The sequence below is a fragment of the Tursiops truncatus genome, chromosome 1 (assembly GCF_011762595.2).
Source record: "Tursiops truncatus isolate mTurTru1 chromosome 1, mTurTru1.mat.Y, whole genome shotgun sequence".
Lineage (NCBI taxonomy): Eukaryota > Metazoa > Chordata > Mammalia > Artiodactyla > Delphinidae > Tursiops > Tursiops truncatus.
This window is the reverse complement of record NC_047034.1, coordinates 62,991,482-63,005,178: the sequence shown is the minus strand read 5'-3', so window position 1 is coordinate 63,005,178 and position 13,697 is coordinate 62,991,482. Positions and strand designations below refer to the sequence as shown.

At 44.5% G+C, this 13,697-nt stretch overlaps 1 protein-coding gene across 1 annotated transcript in view; it reads left to right on the top strand.

Annotated features, from left to right (window-relative positions):
- The window catches only part of LOC117312954 (leucine-rich repeat-containing protein 37A3-like), a 45,753-nt gene extending 40,608 nt beyond the window's left edge, over window positions 1-5,145 (top strand). The window contains 5 exon segments of the mRNA XM_073794560.1: window positions 1,194-1,312; window positions 3,329-3,439; window positions 3,442-3,921; window positions 3,924-4,228; window positions 4,924-5,145. Coding sequence (XP_073650661.1) covers window positions 1,194-1,312; window positions 3,329-3,439; window positions 3,442-3,921; window positions 3,924-4,228; window positions 4,924-5,145 — 1,237 coding nt within the window.
- Window positions 5,146-13,697: the final 8,552 nt, after the last annotated feature.

Here is a 13,697-nt window from a genome sequence, read left to right as displayed (position 1 = left end):
GTCATTTGTTCATACTTGTTCCACCTCTAGGTAGTAACAGCTCAAAAACAATGAAGTTTATTGTTTCACCCCCAAACCTGAAGAAAGATCTAGTTCAGCATCAACGGCTTGACAAAATTATTGTTGGAACTATAGGCAAATTTCAAATGAACACTCAGGGTCTAGAACAACAGTTGCAGGGTGATTATTTAGATCCCAGTATGGATGCCATTTATCCTGAGGACAGCCTACCTAGGGATTTTTTGGGGTGCCGAGATGAGCCTACAGAATCCCCTGAGGAAGCTGAAATTTGTCCATCCCAGCAGGATGGCCCAGTGCTTCGTTTGATCACTTGATTAAGGTGGTTTCTTCCATATCTCTCCATGGTAAAGTTATTGTTCCCCTTGGTAATTGATAAATAATCTGTGGGGTGATACTTTGGGATCAGTGAAGATCCTACTTTCAAGCAACTCTTCACCCAACTGTGTATCAATGATAATCTTTGTCTGAATTGATTATAACATTGATAGTTGCAAAATGACACTTTCCTATTCTATCATCCATTTTGCATTTATTAGCTGACATTATTCTATACAGAAGAGCTCCCCCACTTCATTTTGAGTATCACCAGTAACTCATGTGCTTTTTTAAAAATTAACTATGTTATACCTTATTATAATAATAATGTTATTCTTTGGAATGTTCCTTTTGTCTAGATTTGGCCAATGCGATCTCTGTTATTGTTTAACCACATGATGCTTTTTTATTACTAGAATAACTTCTAATATATTACTACTCACAAATAGGAACTGAGAAAGGGATTCCAGAAGGTGTGGTCTTATTCAGACTCTTCTTAGAAGTGTGCCTTCTTCCTGTGTACTCTCAACCCAAAGTGACGCTTTTGGGTTGGAAGGAGATACTTCTGAATTAAAGTACAGATCAGTGTCACCGAATTGTAATCCCTATTCCCTTTTTTCTATGCATACCATATCTACTGCCATTCTAATTCTTCTGTTGGGCACATCTCTCCTCTTCTATATTTATTTACAACAGTCAAGAACAGCAATTGGCCAACCGGCCCCTATTCAGTTCTCCAGTCCATATGCCCCAAGAACTCCTTTTTTAACTGGTCTGTGGTGGCCTTGGCCTACCTCTTCTACCTACTCAAGTAACTCTTTTACTATGAATTTAATTATCTGTGTTTTCGTTTATAGGATCTTACCTAGCCGTATGGCCTGCTGCCTCTGCCAATTTAAAAATACCATTGAGGTTGTCTGTAAGAGAGTCAAGCTGCATTGTGACAGTGAATGCCTGACAGAAGTCACACATTGTGGTGAGTCTGAACTGCGGGATAATAAATTTTTAATTTAATTTTATTTTTAATCAATGATGATAATTTTTGAAATTAATTTAAAATTAAAATTAATGATGTAATTTCATTATTTTAATTCATTAATTCAGAGTTCTAGCTCCCTAAGTTTCTAAGAACTACCCCCTTGGTAAGAATCAGAGTGTTGGTTACATTATTAAGCTAATAGTTGCTCAGTTACATTGTTAGCTTAATAATGTTACTGATCCACATACATAAAGGGACAAGAGAAAGGAATGGAAGCGGGAAGGGAATTAACATTAATGGCCACATATCCTATGCTATGCTCTCTGCAAATGAGAACATATTGATAGAGTGCATCACAGTTTGTAAACTGATTTTATATACATTAGGTCACAAGTGCCATTTGTGTTATAGGACAGGTGTAAATATGTTTTTGTTTATTTTGTTTGTTTCTGCAATTGTATAAAGAGTACAAGTGATGCTGTTTTATGTCCTATTTGGAGGCTGAGATTTCTGGTTCCATAACGAGAAGCTGCTACCTAGCCCTTCTAATGGAATGGAGAGCTAGTTCATTCTTAGACTGTCCAGCTCTGAACTTGCTCTGAATATCAAGCTTTTCTATCCACAAAACACTTAGGGGCTTTCAACTATTTTTCTATATATTAGATTTATTGGCACTAACTTGGTGACTTCCAAAATGTGCTTTCATGCCCACGTAGCTTGAATACAGGTCTCTATCGCTGATCTAGAGCACATCATAAACAATAACACTTTGCTACTTATATAAAGACAATATCGCTGATTTTTCAACACAATTTGTTTTTTTTGTCTGTGACACACAGCTTGTGGGATCTTAGCTCCACAATCAGGGATTGAACCCAGGCCACAGCAGGGAAAGTGCCGGGTCCTAACCACTTGACCACCAGGGAACTCCCCCAAACAATTTTTTTTACTAGTTGTATTACTCCCTTCTCCCCCAGAAGTGGGCAGAAAAGGCATTTTTAATCTCCTTTTACAGGTGAGGAGAAACAAGATGAGAGGTGTTAAGTGCTATGACCCTAGTGCCCCGATCTCCTCCCTCCAGTTTGGGGCTCTCTGCAAGCCCATGCTCCTCCTTTCTCATGACCCTTCCCTCCTCCTTTGACCCTTAGGAAAAATACTTTTAATCCTTTTGGAAGTGGAGCCCAGCTACGCAATGGTACACATTACCTTCCCACAGTCAGAAGCTTTGGATGGTTCCCCAAGTAAAGCTGGAAATATTAGAAGTAAAATGAAATGAAAGCAAAGTAGCCATCTGACAGAAGTTGCTTTTTCCCTTCTGCATTTTGGACCTCAAGTATTATTCCATTGATTTGTTGAACATTCCACATGGGCATACAAGTGGGCAAATCTCTTAACTTATACCCCAGATCCCTGCCCAAATTTTAGCAATGAGCCCAGGTGAACATAGTGTTTGTTTTCTGTATAGAGCCTTCTGTTATGAGGGCTGGGATATATGGAAGCAGGGAGTGAGCAAAGGACTCAGTGGGTGGGTGGAGAAGAAAATGTCCAGATGACGACCTGTTAACGGCGGTTGTTGTCGTGGTCATCTGTGATAGTAGCAAGGACACAAGCACACTAAAGAGGTGGATAGAGGAAGCCTCACACTCCTCTGCCTCTGAGGAGGGACAGGATCGGGTATATAAATTTGAGGAGTCACAGTAGATCTGCAGAGAGTCCAGCTGAGTAGGGGAATATTTGTCTTCCAGCCTTGGAGTTTCTTCAGTTCTGGCCCCTGGGAACCAGTGGAGTAATCCTGAATATAGTTAGTGTATTTCACGCTACAGAATTTTCTGAGTAGATAGCCACTTTTTCAAGAGATATCATTTTGCTGTTGCCAGTCATAGACTTAAGTGTGTGTTTCTTTTTCTCCTAAGTGGCACTCAAACGTTGACTGATTCCTAATTTATTTGGCTGTGTACTGACTAAAAGCTGTCCCATCAGTCTTCAATGATCAAAAACAGTTATTTTTGACAGATGAAGAAACATCTATAGGGAATGCAAAAGGATCGTTGATGAAGGTGTTGCAAGCCTGGAAGAAGAACAGCAGCGAGCTGAGTATTGAGTCAGAGAGGGCATCCTCAGATAAAGTGCTGTCAGCTTGTCAGGCTTCATGAATGAGCAGTTGGACTTTAATAATAAAAGTGATATTATCAGTGCACTGAATTACATACTGCCTTTTATCTCAGAGGGAAATCTAGGAGATGTGGAATCAACATTATTACCATTCATTCAACTTCTTTTTTCAAATACACAAGATGGAGATATGCCACTGGGCATTCTGAAAATCAGTACAAGGAGCCCTTCTGTTAAAGCTGTATCCAGCAATTCAACTAATAAAAATAAATTGAAGAAACTTCACTTTCTGGAAAATTTGTTAGATGCAGAAACCGAAGAAAAATTTGATGAGGTTAAAAAGGAACATAAACCTGTCTCGCATACGCGTTCCAACCATTTAGGTGCCATGTTTAAACTCTACATCTTTCAAAAGAAATTGGAAGCTGCCCAACCAGAGAAAGACAGCCTAGCAAAGATTGAGAGTACAGAGAAAAAGCTGCTGAGAGTGAACAGGGTCCTCAGGGCCCAAGCGGCATACAGAAAATGCACCTCAAAGCAGTGGGAGATGAGAGCGTGAGGAGGAAACGGAATGCCCAGAAATCTGTGGCGAACACTGCTGAAGAAAGAAGGCTCAGGAGGCCATCCCCAAGAAAGCTGAAACAGCTTCTCATGGTGCAGAGGCCCAGGAAGCTGGTGGGAAAGTCGTCCAATGCAGAGTCTTCATTCATAAAGGAACACAAGGCAGCAGCCTCCTCTTCCCTGAAACAGTACTTCAAGGGCAGGCCTTCTGCCTCCATCCCTCCAAAATCCCCATCTGAGGTTAAAAGCAAATCAAAAGACTTATCCCACACTATTTTTGTTTAAGAAGCTATAAAGGCTAGAGTTAGAAATATTGCATCTCCTGAACTAATCTCATCTTCTGGTGAAAAATACATCTAACATAAAACTCAGTCTCATCGGGTCCACAGAAAACCCGAAGTCAAAAGGAGTCGAAAGTTCAGAAAGAAAAGTTCACTCAATAGAATGATGCTTGCAAGCTCTCCATTCTCTGTAGCGAGGAGTCTAAAATATCCCCTCCACGAGAGGCTGTTTCACCTTGAAGAGAAGTGACTTCTCAGGAAAATCCTTTTCTAGCATTATTTTCTTTTACAGACACTTCTGCAGAAAACACTAGTTCAGAAAACAATACTGCACAAAATGATTCTGATGAAATTATTTGTAGAGGAAACTCTACTCTGCCAGGAGGAAACGGCCCCGGAAACACTACCCATAGGAACGTCTCCACTGCACATTCTACTGTTGCTGCAGATAACAGTATGCCCACTGTTCAACACACCAACAAAACACAATGGGAGTACCACAACACGGGCACTGAATTATGCCCCCGAGCCCACAGGCTTCACTTTCCCAGGGCTCACATCCCCAGGTGATGAAGTTGAAACTCAGCTAAACCAGCAGCTACAGTCCCTCATCCCCAGCATGACATGCAAAAGCTCATTTCTCATGTTATCCAGACTTTGAAAGTGGACTGCTCAGAGGCCCACGTGCAGCTGGCCTGTGCCAGCCTCATCTCTAAAACAGGCCTCCTGATGAAACTTCTCAGCAAGCAGCAAGAAGTAAATGTGTCCAAAGCGGAATGGCATACGGACCAGTGGAAAACTGACAACTATATCAGAGAGAGCACAGAAGCCCAGAGTGAGCAGAAAGAGCAGGAGTCAAGTGAGGATAACCCCTGACACATGGGAGCTGGACTTTTACTCAGTTTAGGACATGCCATTAATGTGCCCAAGCAGGAATACCATGGGCTCCTAGTCTGTATCTTATCTTCAGCCATGAAACTGGCTAAGACAGTGATCTCCCATTTTGCTCGTTTAGAGAGTGTGCCACTATTCCTAGGGTAGACGAGAAAAGGCATAACACAAGATAAATAATGTGTAGATAAATAAATTGTAGAAGAAAATGCTAATGATAAGATTAATAACACTAAGTTTGGTTTGTTCTTATAGAAGCTACTCGCCTGAAAGGATTGGGTTTTATAGTATTTTAAGAATAGTTAACTATCATTTAGAATAGGATTAAAAATAGTTAGCTTTCATCCCTTCCATGTCCTTGTATTTAAAAAATTGTTACTTATTTTTTTTAGCTCACAGAAGAAGTTTCAGGATATGGCTATAACAACAAACTCATCTTGGCAATATATGTAACTGTAGTAGTGACGATTTTGGTTACAATTCTGTGTCTCATTGAGGTAAGGACAATAATTAATTCAGATTCAGAAGCCACAAACTGAGAATCAAAGCCACCTTTCCTCCTACTACTATTTGATTTTTCTCTTTAATCATGAGGACTGAATACACTTTGTTCTTTTACTGAAAAGTATATTCCCAGGATTTTTGTTTGTTTGTGTTTTTGTTTATTTGTCTGCATTGGATCTTCATGTCAGTGGGCGGGCTTCTCATTGTGGTGGCTACTCTTGTTGTGGAGTACAGGCTCTAGGCGCGCGGGCTCAGGAATTGTGTCTCATGGACTTAGTTGCTACGCAGCATGTGGGACCTTCCCAGACCAGGGATCAAGCCCGAGTCCCCTTCACTGGCAGGCAAATTCTTAACCACTGTACCACCAGGGAAGTCCCCACAGGATTTTTAAAGGAACTCCACTCCCAGGAGATCTAAATCCTTTCTGGATTTGTATATAGCCTAGGATTTTCCATTTAGTTAATATGAGCAATGCTATGGTGAATTAAATTGGGTCAATTGTGAAAGAATGTTGATTATAAACATATTCTTAGGAAGAGAACTTGAACCAGTGCAGATAAAGGTTTCAGTTTTACATAATTACCAGGCTCTGCCACCGTAACAAACCCAGTTCTACAGTAGGGTATGTATAAATTACTTGAATGTAGTTTATATCATCATTTAGTTTGCAGACATTTTGTAAAGTAAGCCGTATTGCTCTTGTCCTTTCATACTGGAAGAAATCTGCAATAGACAGAAAGCAACCAGGATGAATCCAGTCTGAACTCAGATCACGTGAGACTTTAATCGTTGAACAAACAGACAATTAATAGCAGTTATACCATTGAAATGTCGTGATCCAGCATCAAGGTCATAAACCATATTGCCGATATGAACTCCAGAATACAATTACACTGCTATCCCTAGTAAAACTCGTTCCGTTGATCAGTGTTTTAGAAGAACAGGTGATAAAGCATTTAGACTAGCTGGTCTAAATTTTAATCACTCAGAGGTGGTTTTATTCTCCAAAAAATAAATGGTGTACAGACTGAAGGCGCATCGGCTTCAGTAGGTGTGGTGCACAGACTCAGTAGTTGTGGCCCACTGACTTAGTTGCTCCATGGCACGTGGTATCTTCCCGGACTAGCGATCGAACCCGTGTCCCCTGCATTGGCAGGCGAATTCTTAAGCACTGCATCACCAGGGAAGTCCCAGAATCGCTGTCTCCCTTTTAATATACCGTAAGCCCAAAGAATCCATGGAAAATTGTTACAGAAAATAAGACAATAAAATATTGTAAGGACTATAACAGAAGCATATAGTACACAGTTCATATAGACACATCCCAAGCAGTTACAAAGTATATTAAAAGGGAGGCTGCAATTTTATTTTATTTTTTATTGTTTTTTTAATATCTTTATTGGAGTATAATTGCTTTACAATGATGTTATTTTCTGCTTTATAACAAAGGGAATCAGTTATACATATGCATATGTTCCCATATTTCTTCCCTTTTGCATCTCCCTCCCTCCCACCATCCCTTTCCAAACCCTCTAGGAGGTCACAAAACACCCAGTTGCTCTCCCTGTGCTATGTGGTTGAGGGAGGCTGCAATTTTAAAAGCATAAGATAAATTATACCCACAAACTCCCAATATTTCCTGAAACATTGCAATCTGAAACCCTATTGTAGGAAGCAGAAGATTCCAGGAGACATTCTACAAATGAAGGACTCTAAAAGCTGTGGTTGGATAAGGAATTCTGGAAGGAAGGTATCCTCACCCAAGGAGAGCAGGTTCCTATACTTGTCTAACATCACATCCCTGTACAATTTCCACTGATGTTGGTCCAGGCACTCTCACTCCTCTTGAGAGAAATGTATGGCCATATCCTGGAATGTCAGCAGTCCCTGAAATTAAAGGTACACATGCCATGTGGCCACGGGAAGAGTTTATAAGGTGACCCAAGAAGAAAACAGCAAGTTGAGAGAACTGGTTTTAATTTAGAAGAGTGTCTTCAATTATCACAAATATATATATATTACAAAGTAACTTTCTCTACCTTATTTCTAACTAGAAGAAAAGAGTATGGCATGTGATTCACAAAACCAGTATAGAGACTATACTTATCTGGAAAAGAAATGATAAAATGATGGTTTCAACACAGGCATATACATTTTTGAATGTTTTATTTATATCAAATTGGATAAAATGTGTGTATTTCTCAGACACAAAAGACATGTCGAGGTAGAAATGTACCTTTCAACTATTCATGGGTACACAAGTACACTGGGGAGATTGTAAAAGTGTAGATTGTGATTCAGTAGGTCCGGTGGGCCTGAGTTCTATTTTTTTCACAAGCTCATTTTTAACTAGTGATGCCACAGTCTCTGATCCATTAACGACAATTGTGAATAGCAGAGACATAATTAGAAAGGTAAAAATTCATATTTAATTTTGAACTTAAAGTGTTTTATGGATTTTACACCTTAAATAGGATAGTAAGCATAGCAGCAACAATCATTTGTGAATATTTACTATAGACCGTGTAACTTTCTTTTTTGTGTAGGATTCCAGGAAAAAGGCCTGGGCTGCGGTCACAATGGGGGGGCCCCCAGGCCTGGCCGCCCCTCCAGGACCCCCGACGGGGCCCTGCGCTCCTGGCGGCACCCTCCCCCGGCGCCCCCTCCCTCCCGGAAGGCCTCGGGTCAGAGCGGTCCCACTCCCTGCGCCCAGAACGGAGTCCGCGTTTCCGCAGAGCTGGGACTGCCGCAGCTCGGGGTCTCTTCCCTCCGCCGTCACGGAACTCCCCGGAGGCCGAGGGGAGGGCGGCCTCATTGAGGCTGCCGGTTCTGGACGGGCCCCGGCGGCCGAAGCCGCGAGAGTCGTGCGGACCGCGGGCCGGGTAAGTGGGCGCCGACCCTCCGCCTGGTCCGCTGCCCGGGCGGCAGCGCAAGACCAGCTTCTGAGGGGCAGGGGTTCGCTGCCACCCGCCGCTGCTGTGTAGAAAGAGCGGCCCCCAGCGTCTGGTCCCGGGGAACTTCGGTCCCTCCTCTCCCCGCTGCCCTCGCCCTGGCTCGCGGGGCTTGTGGGGCGTGGGGAGGGGGTCGGCCTGAGCGTCCTGAGGGGAAACGGGGCAAGGGAGGCACCGGGTCCTGCTGCAGCGTCCCGCCCCTACTCCCGACTGCGGGGAAAGCGGCTGAAAACTCCTCCCGAGGCTCGCAGGCCCCTTATTCAGCGGAGACCCTCTGAGCTCTTTCCTTCCAGAGCTAAAGTATCGGGGGGAGGGGACAGGGCAGGGCCCTGGCGCAGGTAATGGGGAACATCAAAAGGTGATTGTTAACTAAGGAAAACCAGCTCTCCCAACGTGAGGAAAGTAGCGCTTTTCTTTGTGCACGAAGATGCCGGAGTCTGGGCTCCCTGAAATCCTTCCTTTGATATGCACCTCAGCTCTCTGGGGCCTGCATTCTGTATTTGCGTGTCCTGAATTCCTCATCGCCCGTGGCTCACACTGGAGGGCTGCAAGTGCTGATGACTGTGACATCCTTTGTTTACTGAGCTGGCAAGAAATATTCCATTTCTCACAGGCTTGAGGGGCAGGCGGTGAAAAAGAGTCAGAGAATGTCATTCAGCCTGTACTTTGGTTTACATATAGATTATATTTATACTTAACTGTGCTAATAGAGGTTCTCAAGTCCCATCAACTTCTACTACTGCCCTCTAGGTATTCATTTCATCAGTATTCATAAGATAAATGCCTATAGAATTGACTTAATCCATTTAAATAGGATAATGATTTTTAAAGGAAACATAAAAGAAATATAACAACAAAACCTTTTCCACTAAAGGCTGGGTGTGGAACAACCTACATAAATGTTCCATTGTTAAAATATTGAAAGATGTATTCAATAGAAATATCAACAAAAATGACAAATAATAAGGGCAGCAGAATGTTGAAATGTTCAATTTTATCATTAAAGTGGCAGAAAATCATTTATTAGTAGGCACTGGGGGCAGAAGATGCCTGATTTTATATCTTTGTCATATTTGTACAGTTGTTTCAACAAGTTACTTAAAGACAAAATGGAAAAACAAGAAGGTTTGTGCCTGAGATCACGTTGATGTGAAACCGGAGATGGCCACCTTGTGCCAGGTGAGTTAAGTTTACCTGTCAGGTAGACCGCAGAGCTCCTGAGAAGCAAGGGTTGGAATTTTTCTGCTGGGTGCCCCTTAGGTTCTGTGACTTGACTGATTGTGAGTCATGTTTCGGTAAAGACCTGGTCACAGGAAAAGGGTGGGAATAGAGTGATTTGGGGAGCAGCTAACAACATTCATCACGGCTCGTGGCCTGAATGAATTTTAAAGAAACAGGAAAACAAATGCTTCTTATGGAATCAGAGAATGTGAGGGCTGGACAATCCCAGAAAATGAGGAACACCCGTCCCATTTTCCAGATGAGAAAACAGAGGCCCAGCAAGGTGAAATCCCTCACCCAAGTTGCACCCGTCTCTCCTCCCCACTACATGGTCCATGAAAGCAGGACTCTTCCTGTCGTGATCACTGCTGAACTCCAAAAAGGGCCAGGTATCTAGCAGCTGCTCCAAAAAGTTTGGTTGACTGTAGGAACAATGCTATTTCTTTCTTTCTCACTTTTATTCAGGACTGTGCCAAGAACTCCCCAGTTTTCAATGTAATTCGATAAATGTAAATATGAATTGAGTTTTGTTGTGATGAGGACTTAGGCTTTGAAGGTAACAGAGTTGGTTCAGATCCTGGTTCTGCCACTCAATAGCTATTTGGCTTTGGGAAAATTACTAAACCTCTCTGAGCTTATTTCCTCCTTTGTAAAGTGGGGATAAATGTATCTGAGCCAGCAGAGCACTTGCATGAGAGATGTGCACTAAATATTGGTCTTTCTCACTCTCCCACACCATCTCTCTGTTCTTCCCAGAGAAGTTGTACAGACGGATATAGTACTTTAAAAAAATTAATTAATTAATTAATTTTTGGCTGCGTTGGGTCTTCTTTGCTATGCGCGGGCATCTCTAGTTGTGGCGAGCGGGGGCTACTCTTTGTTGCAGTGCGCGGGCTTGTCATTGCTGTGGCTTGTCTTGCTGCGCTTGCTGTGGAGCACCGGCTCTAGGCGCGCGAGCTTCAATAGTTGTGGCCTGCAGGCTCAGTAGTTGTGGCACATGGGCATAGCTGCTCCGCGGCATGTGGGATCTTCCCTGACTAGGGCTCAAACCCATGTCCCCTGCGTTGGCAGGCAGATTCTTAACCATTGCGCCACCAGGGAAGTCCGATATAGTAGTTTATAAAGAGGGGTTTTAATTTATGTCAGATAGTGTACATGTTCCTTGTAGAAAAGATTATTCCACTATAAAAACATTAACACGCGATACCAGTACAAATGCAGTATTCTATGGGCTAGATCTTATCAGTAAATTTTATAAGTATTTGGGCAAAGGCCAAAGCACTAGGTACTGGGGAGTAAGAAGACTCAAATCTGGGGTGCCTCCCCACGCCAATTTCAAGAGCAGGGTGTGTTTTTCAAATCCATGTTTCATCTGGTCTTTGTTTCTCATCCATCCTCTGTGTCTGCCTTTCTCAAGAAGGCTCAGATCCTCCGCTTTCACACCCTCCCAGCTGGCTGTGCCCCAGCTCCCGTCCTGGACCCTCTGCATGCATGGGTGTGCCTGCTCTCCCTGTGCATCACCAGCTTTGCCAGGGAGCTGCTGTATCGTGCACTGCTCGCTGTACCCCAGAGTGCCTAGACCCTTCTGGTACATGAAGTACTCTCTCATCACCATGAGTGCACGCCCATCCCGTTACCTTATATCTTGTCTCTAAGCCAGGCTTGGGACTGACTACAATGTGCTTTCAGCTCGGTGAGCTGCTGGGATCAAAGTGAAGTTCACAACTTTTGAAGTTGCAGGCTTGAGGGGCACACAGTGATTTAAAGTCGGGTCACCTGACTTAAAGGGGGGTGCTGATTGATTTAAAGCCAAGGCAGCTGACTTAAAGACTGCGTCCCTCAGCTGCAGGATGAGAACAACTTTGGGGGTGCACGGGTTCGCTCCAAGCCAGCGCTGCTGTTCAGGAAGAGCTTCCAGTAGCGCCTTAGTGCAGGGGGACTTGGTGCCTTGTCTTACCGCTGCCCTCAGAGGGGGGCCACCTGCTCTTCTGGAGGTGAATCAGGGAGGGGGAAGTGCAGAGTCCCAGCTGGAGTTGCGGCACCCCTTCTCTGATGGCAGGGAACGTGGGGCGGGGCTGTGTGGTGTCCTGGGGCTGGACTCACCAGGTCAACTCAGCCTCTCAGCCTCCTAACCTACCCACACACACCCCACAAGAGTTTCCCATAATAAGTAATTGCGCCTTAGGTTCTCGGTCTTCAAACTCATACCAAGGCTCCCAGTTCGCTTGATTCATCCAATTCCTCTGTGCTCTTTCTTCTATTAGATACAGTCCCAGAGGGAGGGGCTGGGGGATGGGACTGGAGGGACCCCGGCAGCACTGGCCTCAGCTGACTAAAGAGATCCGGGGCCTGCGCTCTCACATATGTCCGAGGACCCTCAAGGCGGAATCGCGGGGGCCACTTAGAGGCAGTCCTTGCTGCCTCAAGTGAGTATGGATCACCGTCGGGTGGGGAGCACGCTGAGCCCTGAGAAGTACTGTTAGGAGGATGTGTTCCTCCCTCGGCTTCAAGGACGTGGGTGGACTTCAGGGCTCCAGTTTCCCTCCAGGCCTCCAGGTCTAACTTCATCCCAGCGGCCTTGCAGACCTGGCTTCCTGTCCCAGAACTTTCCAGACTCCAGGAAGAATACAGACTGCAGAGATGGTGCCTGAGGGCTCCCGCTTAAGAAGTGCTGCCCCTTGGGACCTAACAGTGGAGGGAGGAAGGGTGAAGGGAGTAGGGGGGTGGGGTAGGGAGGGGTGGCTGCCCTGGGTGACGTTGAGAGAGAAATATCGCCCCCCACACCCCCTGCCCCCTGCAACTCACCCATTGATGCCATACGATCTCAGGGCCTTTTAGTCAGAGATGCCTCTGCTTCTTTACTCCTGTGTTCAAAACTGTGCAAAACTAACTCTTCATCCTCTTGCTGCCTTGCCAGGACTTTTAAAGCACTGTTCTTTTGAAACACTCGTTCCCTAAACTGCAGTTTGGAGCTGTCCCAGCTATTTAAAAGTGTTCTCCTTAAACTGAGACTAAATCCTACTCTTTTGGAAAAACGACCTTCACTTCAGAGGAGATCGCCTTTTCTGCCCGTTCCTTCTACTTCCCTCTTAAGAACCCCTGTGCTCAAAGAGCTTGGCGATTTATTTTCTGCTTGATGTCAAAAAGAAACCTTCGTCATGTACCCCAAAAAGCTTTCCTTGAACATAGGTGTTTCAAAACCATGACAGTGTTTTGCAGTTAGTATACACTGGGTAGACGCCTAGCAATCCCTCCAAGAGCCAGAGGTGAGCGACACCTTTACTTATTTGATTGGATGCCCTTCAAGTTTAGGAAGGTCCCATTCTTATGCCCTGGATGGCTGTGGCTGTGATTAGGTAGCTTCTGATGATTTTATTTCCCTTACTGAGCTGCTGCTTCTAGGTTAAATTCATTTTATTACGTGTCCTTTTTTATTTTTTTTTTGCAGTACGCGGGCCTCTCACTGTCGTGGTCTCTCCCGTTGCGGAGCACAGGCTCCGGACGCACAGGCTCAGCGGCCATGGCTCACGGGCCTAACCGCTCCACGGCATGTGGCATTATCCCGGACCGGGGCACAAACCCGTGTCCCCCGCATCTGCAGGCGGACTCTCAACCACTGTGCCACCAGGGAAGCCCTACCTGTCCAGTTTTAAAGAATGACTGACAAAGTCACTGTAATAGGTCAGGAGTCTGAGCTCAGGGTTGCTCAAAGGTACTCACAGGGAGGAAGGTGGATAAAAATAGGTGGGTAAAATAGGAGGGTTGGCAAGTACAGCTAGGACAACCGTGTTCACCGTGCATACTAATAAAGGCCAGAATCTCCTCATTTATCTCTGGTGGGAATTTCTGATGATTTCACAG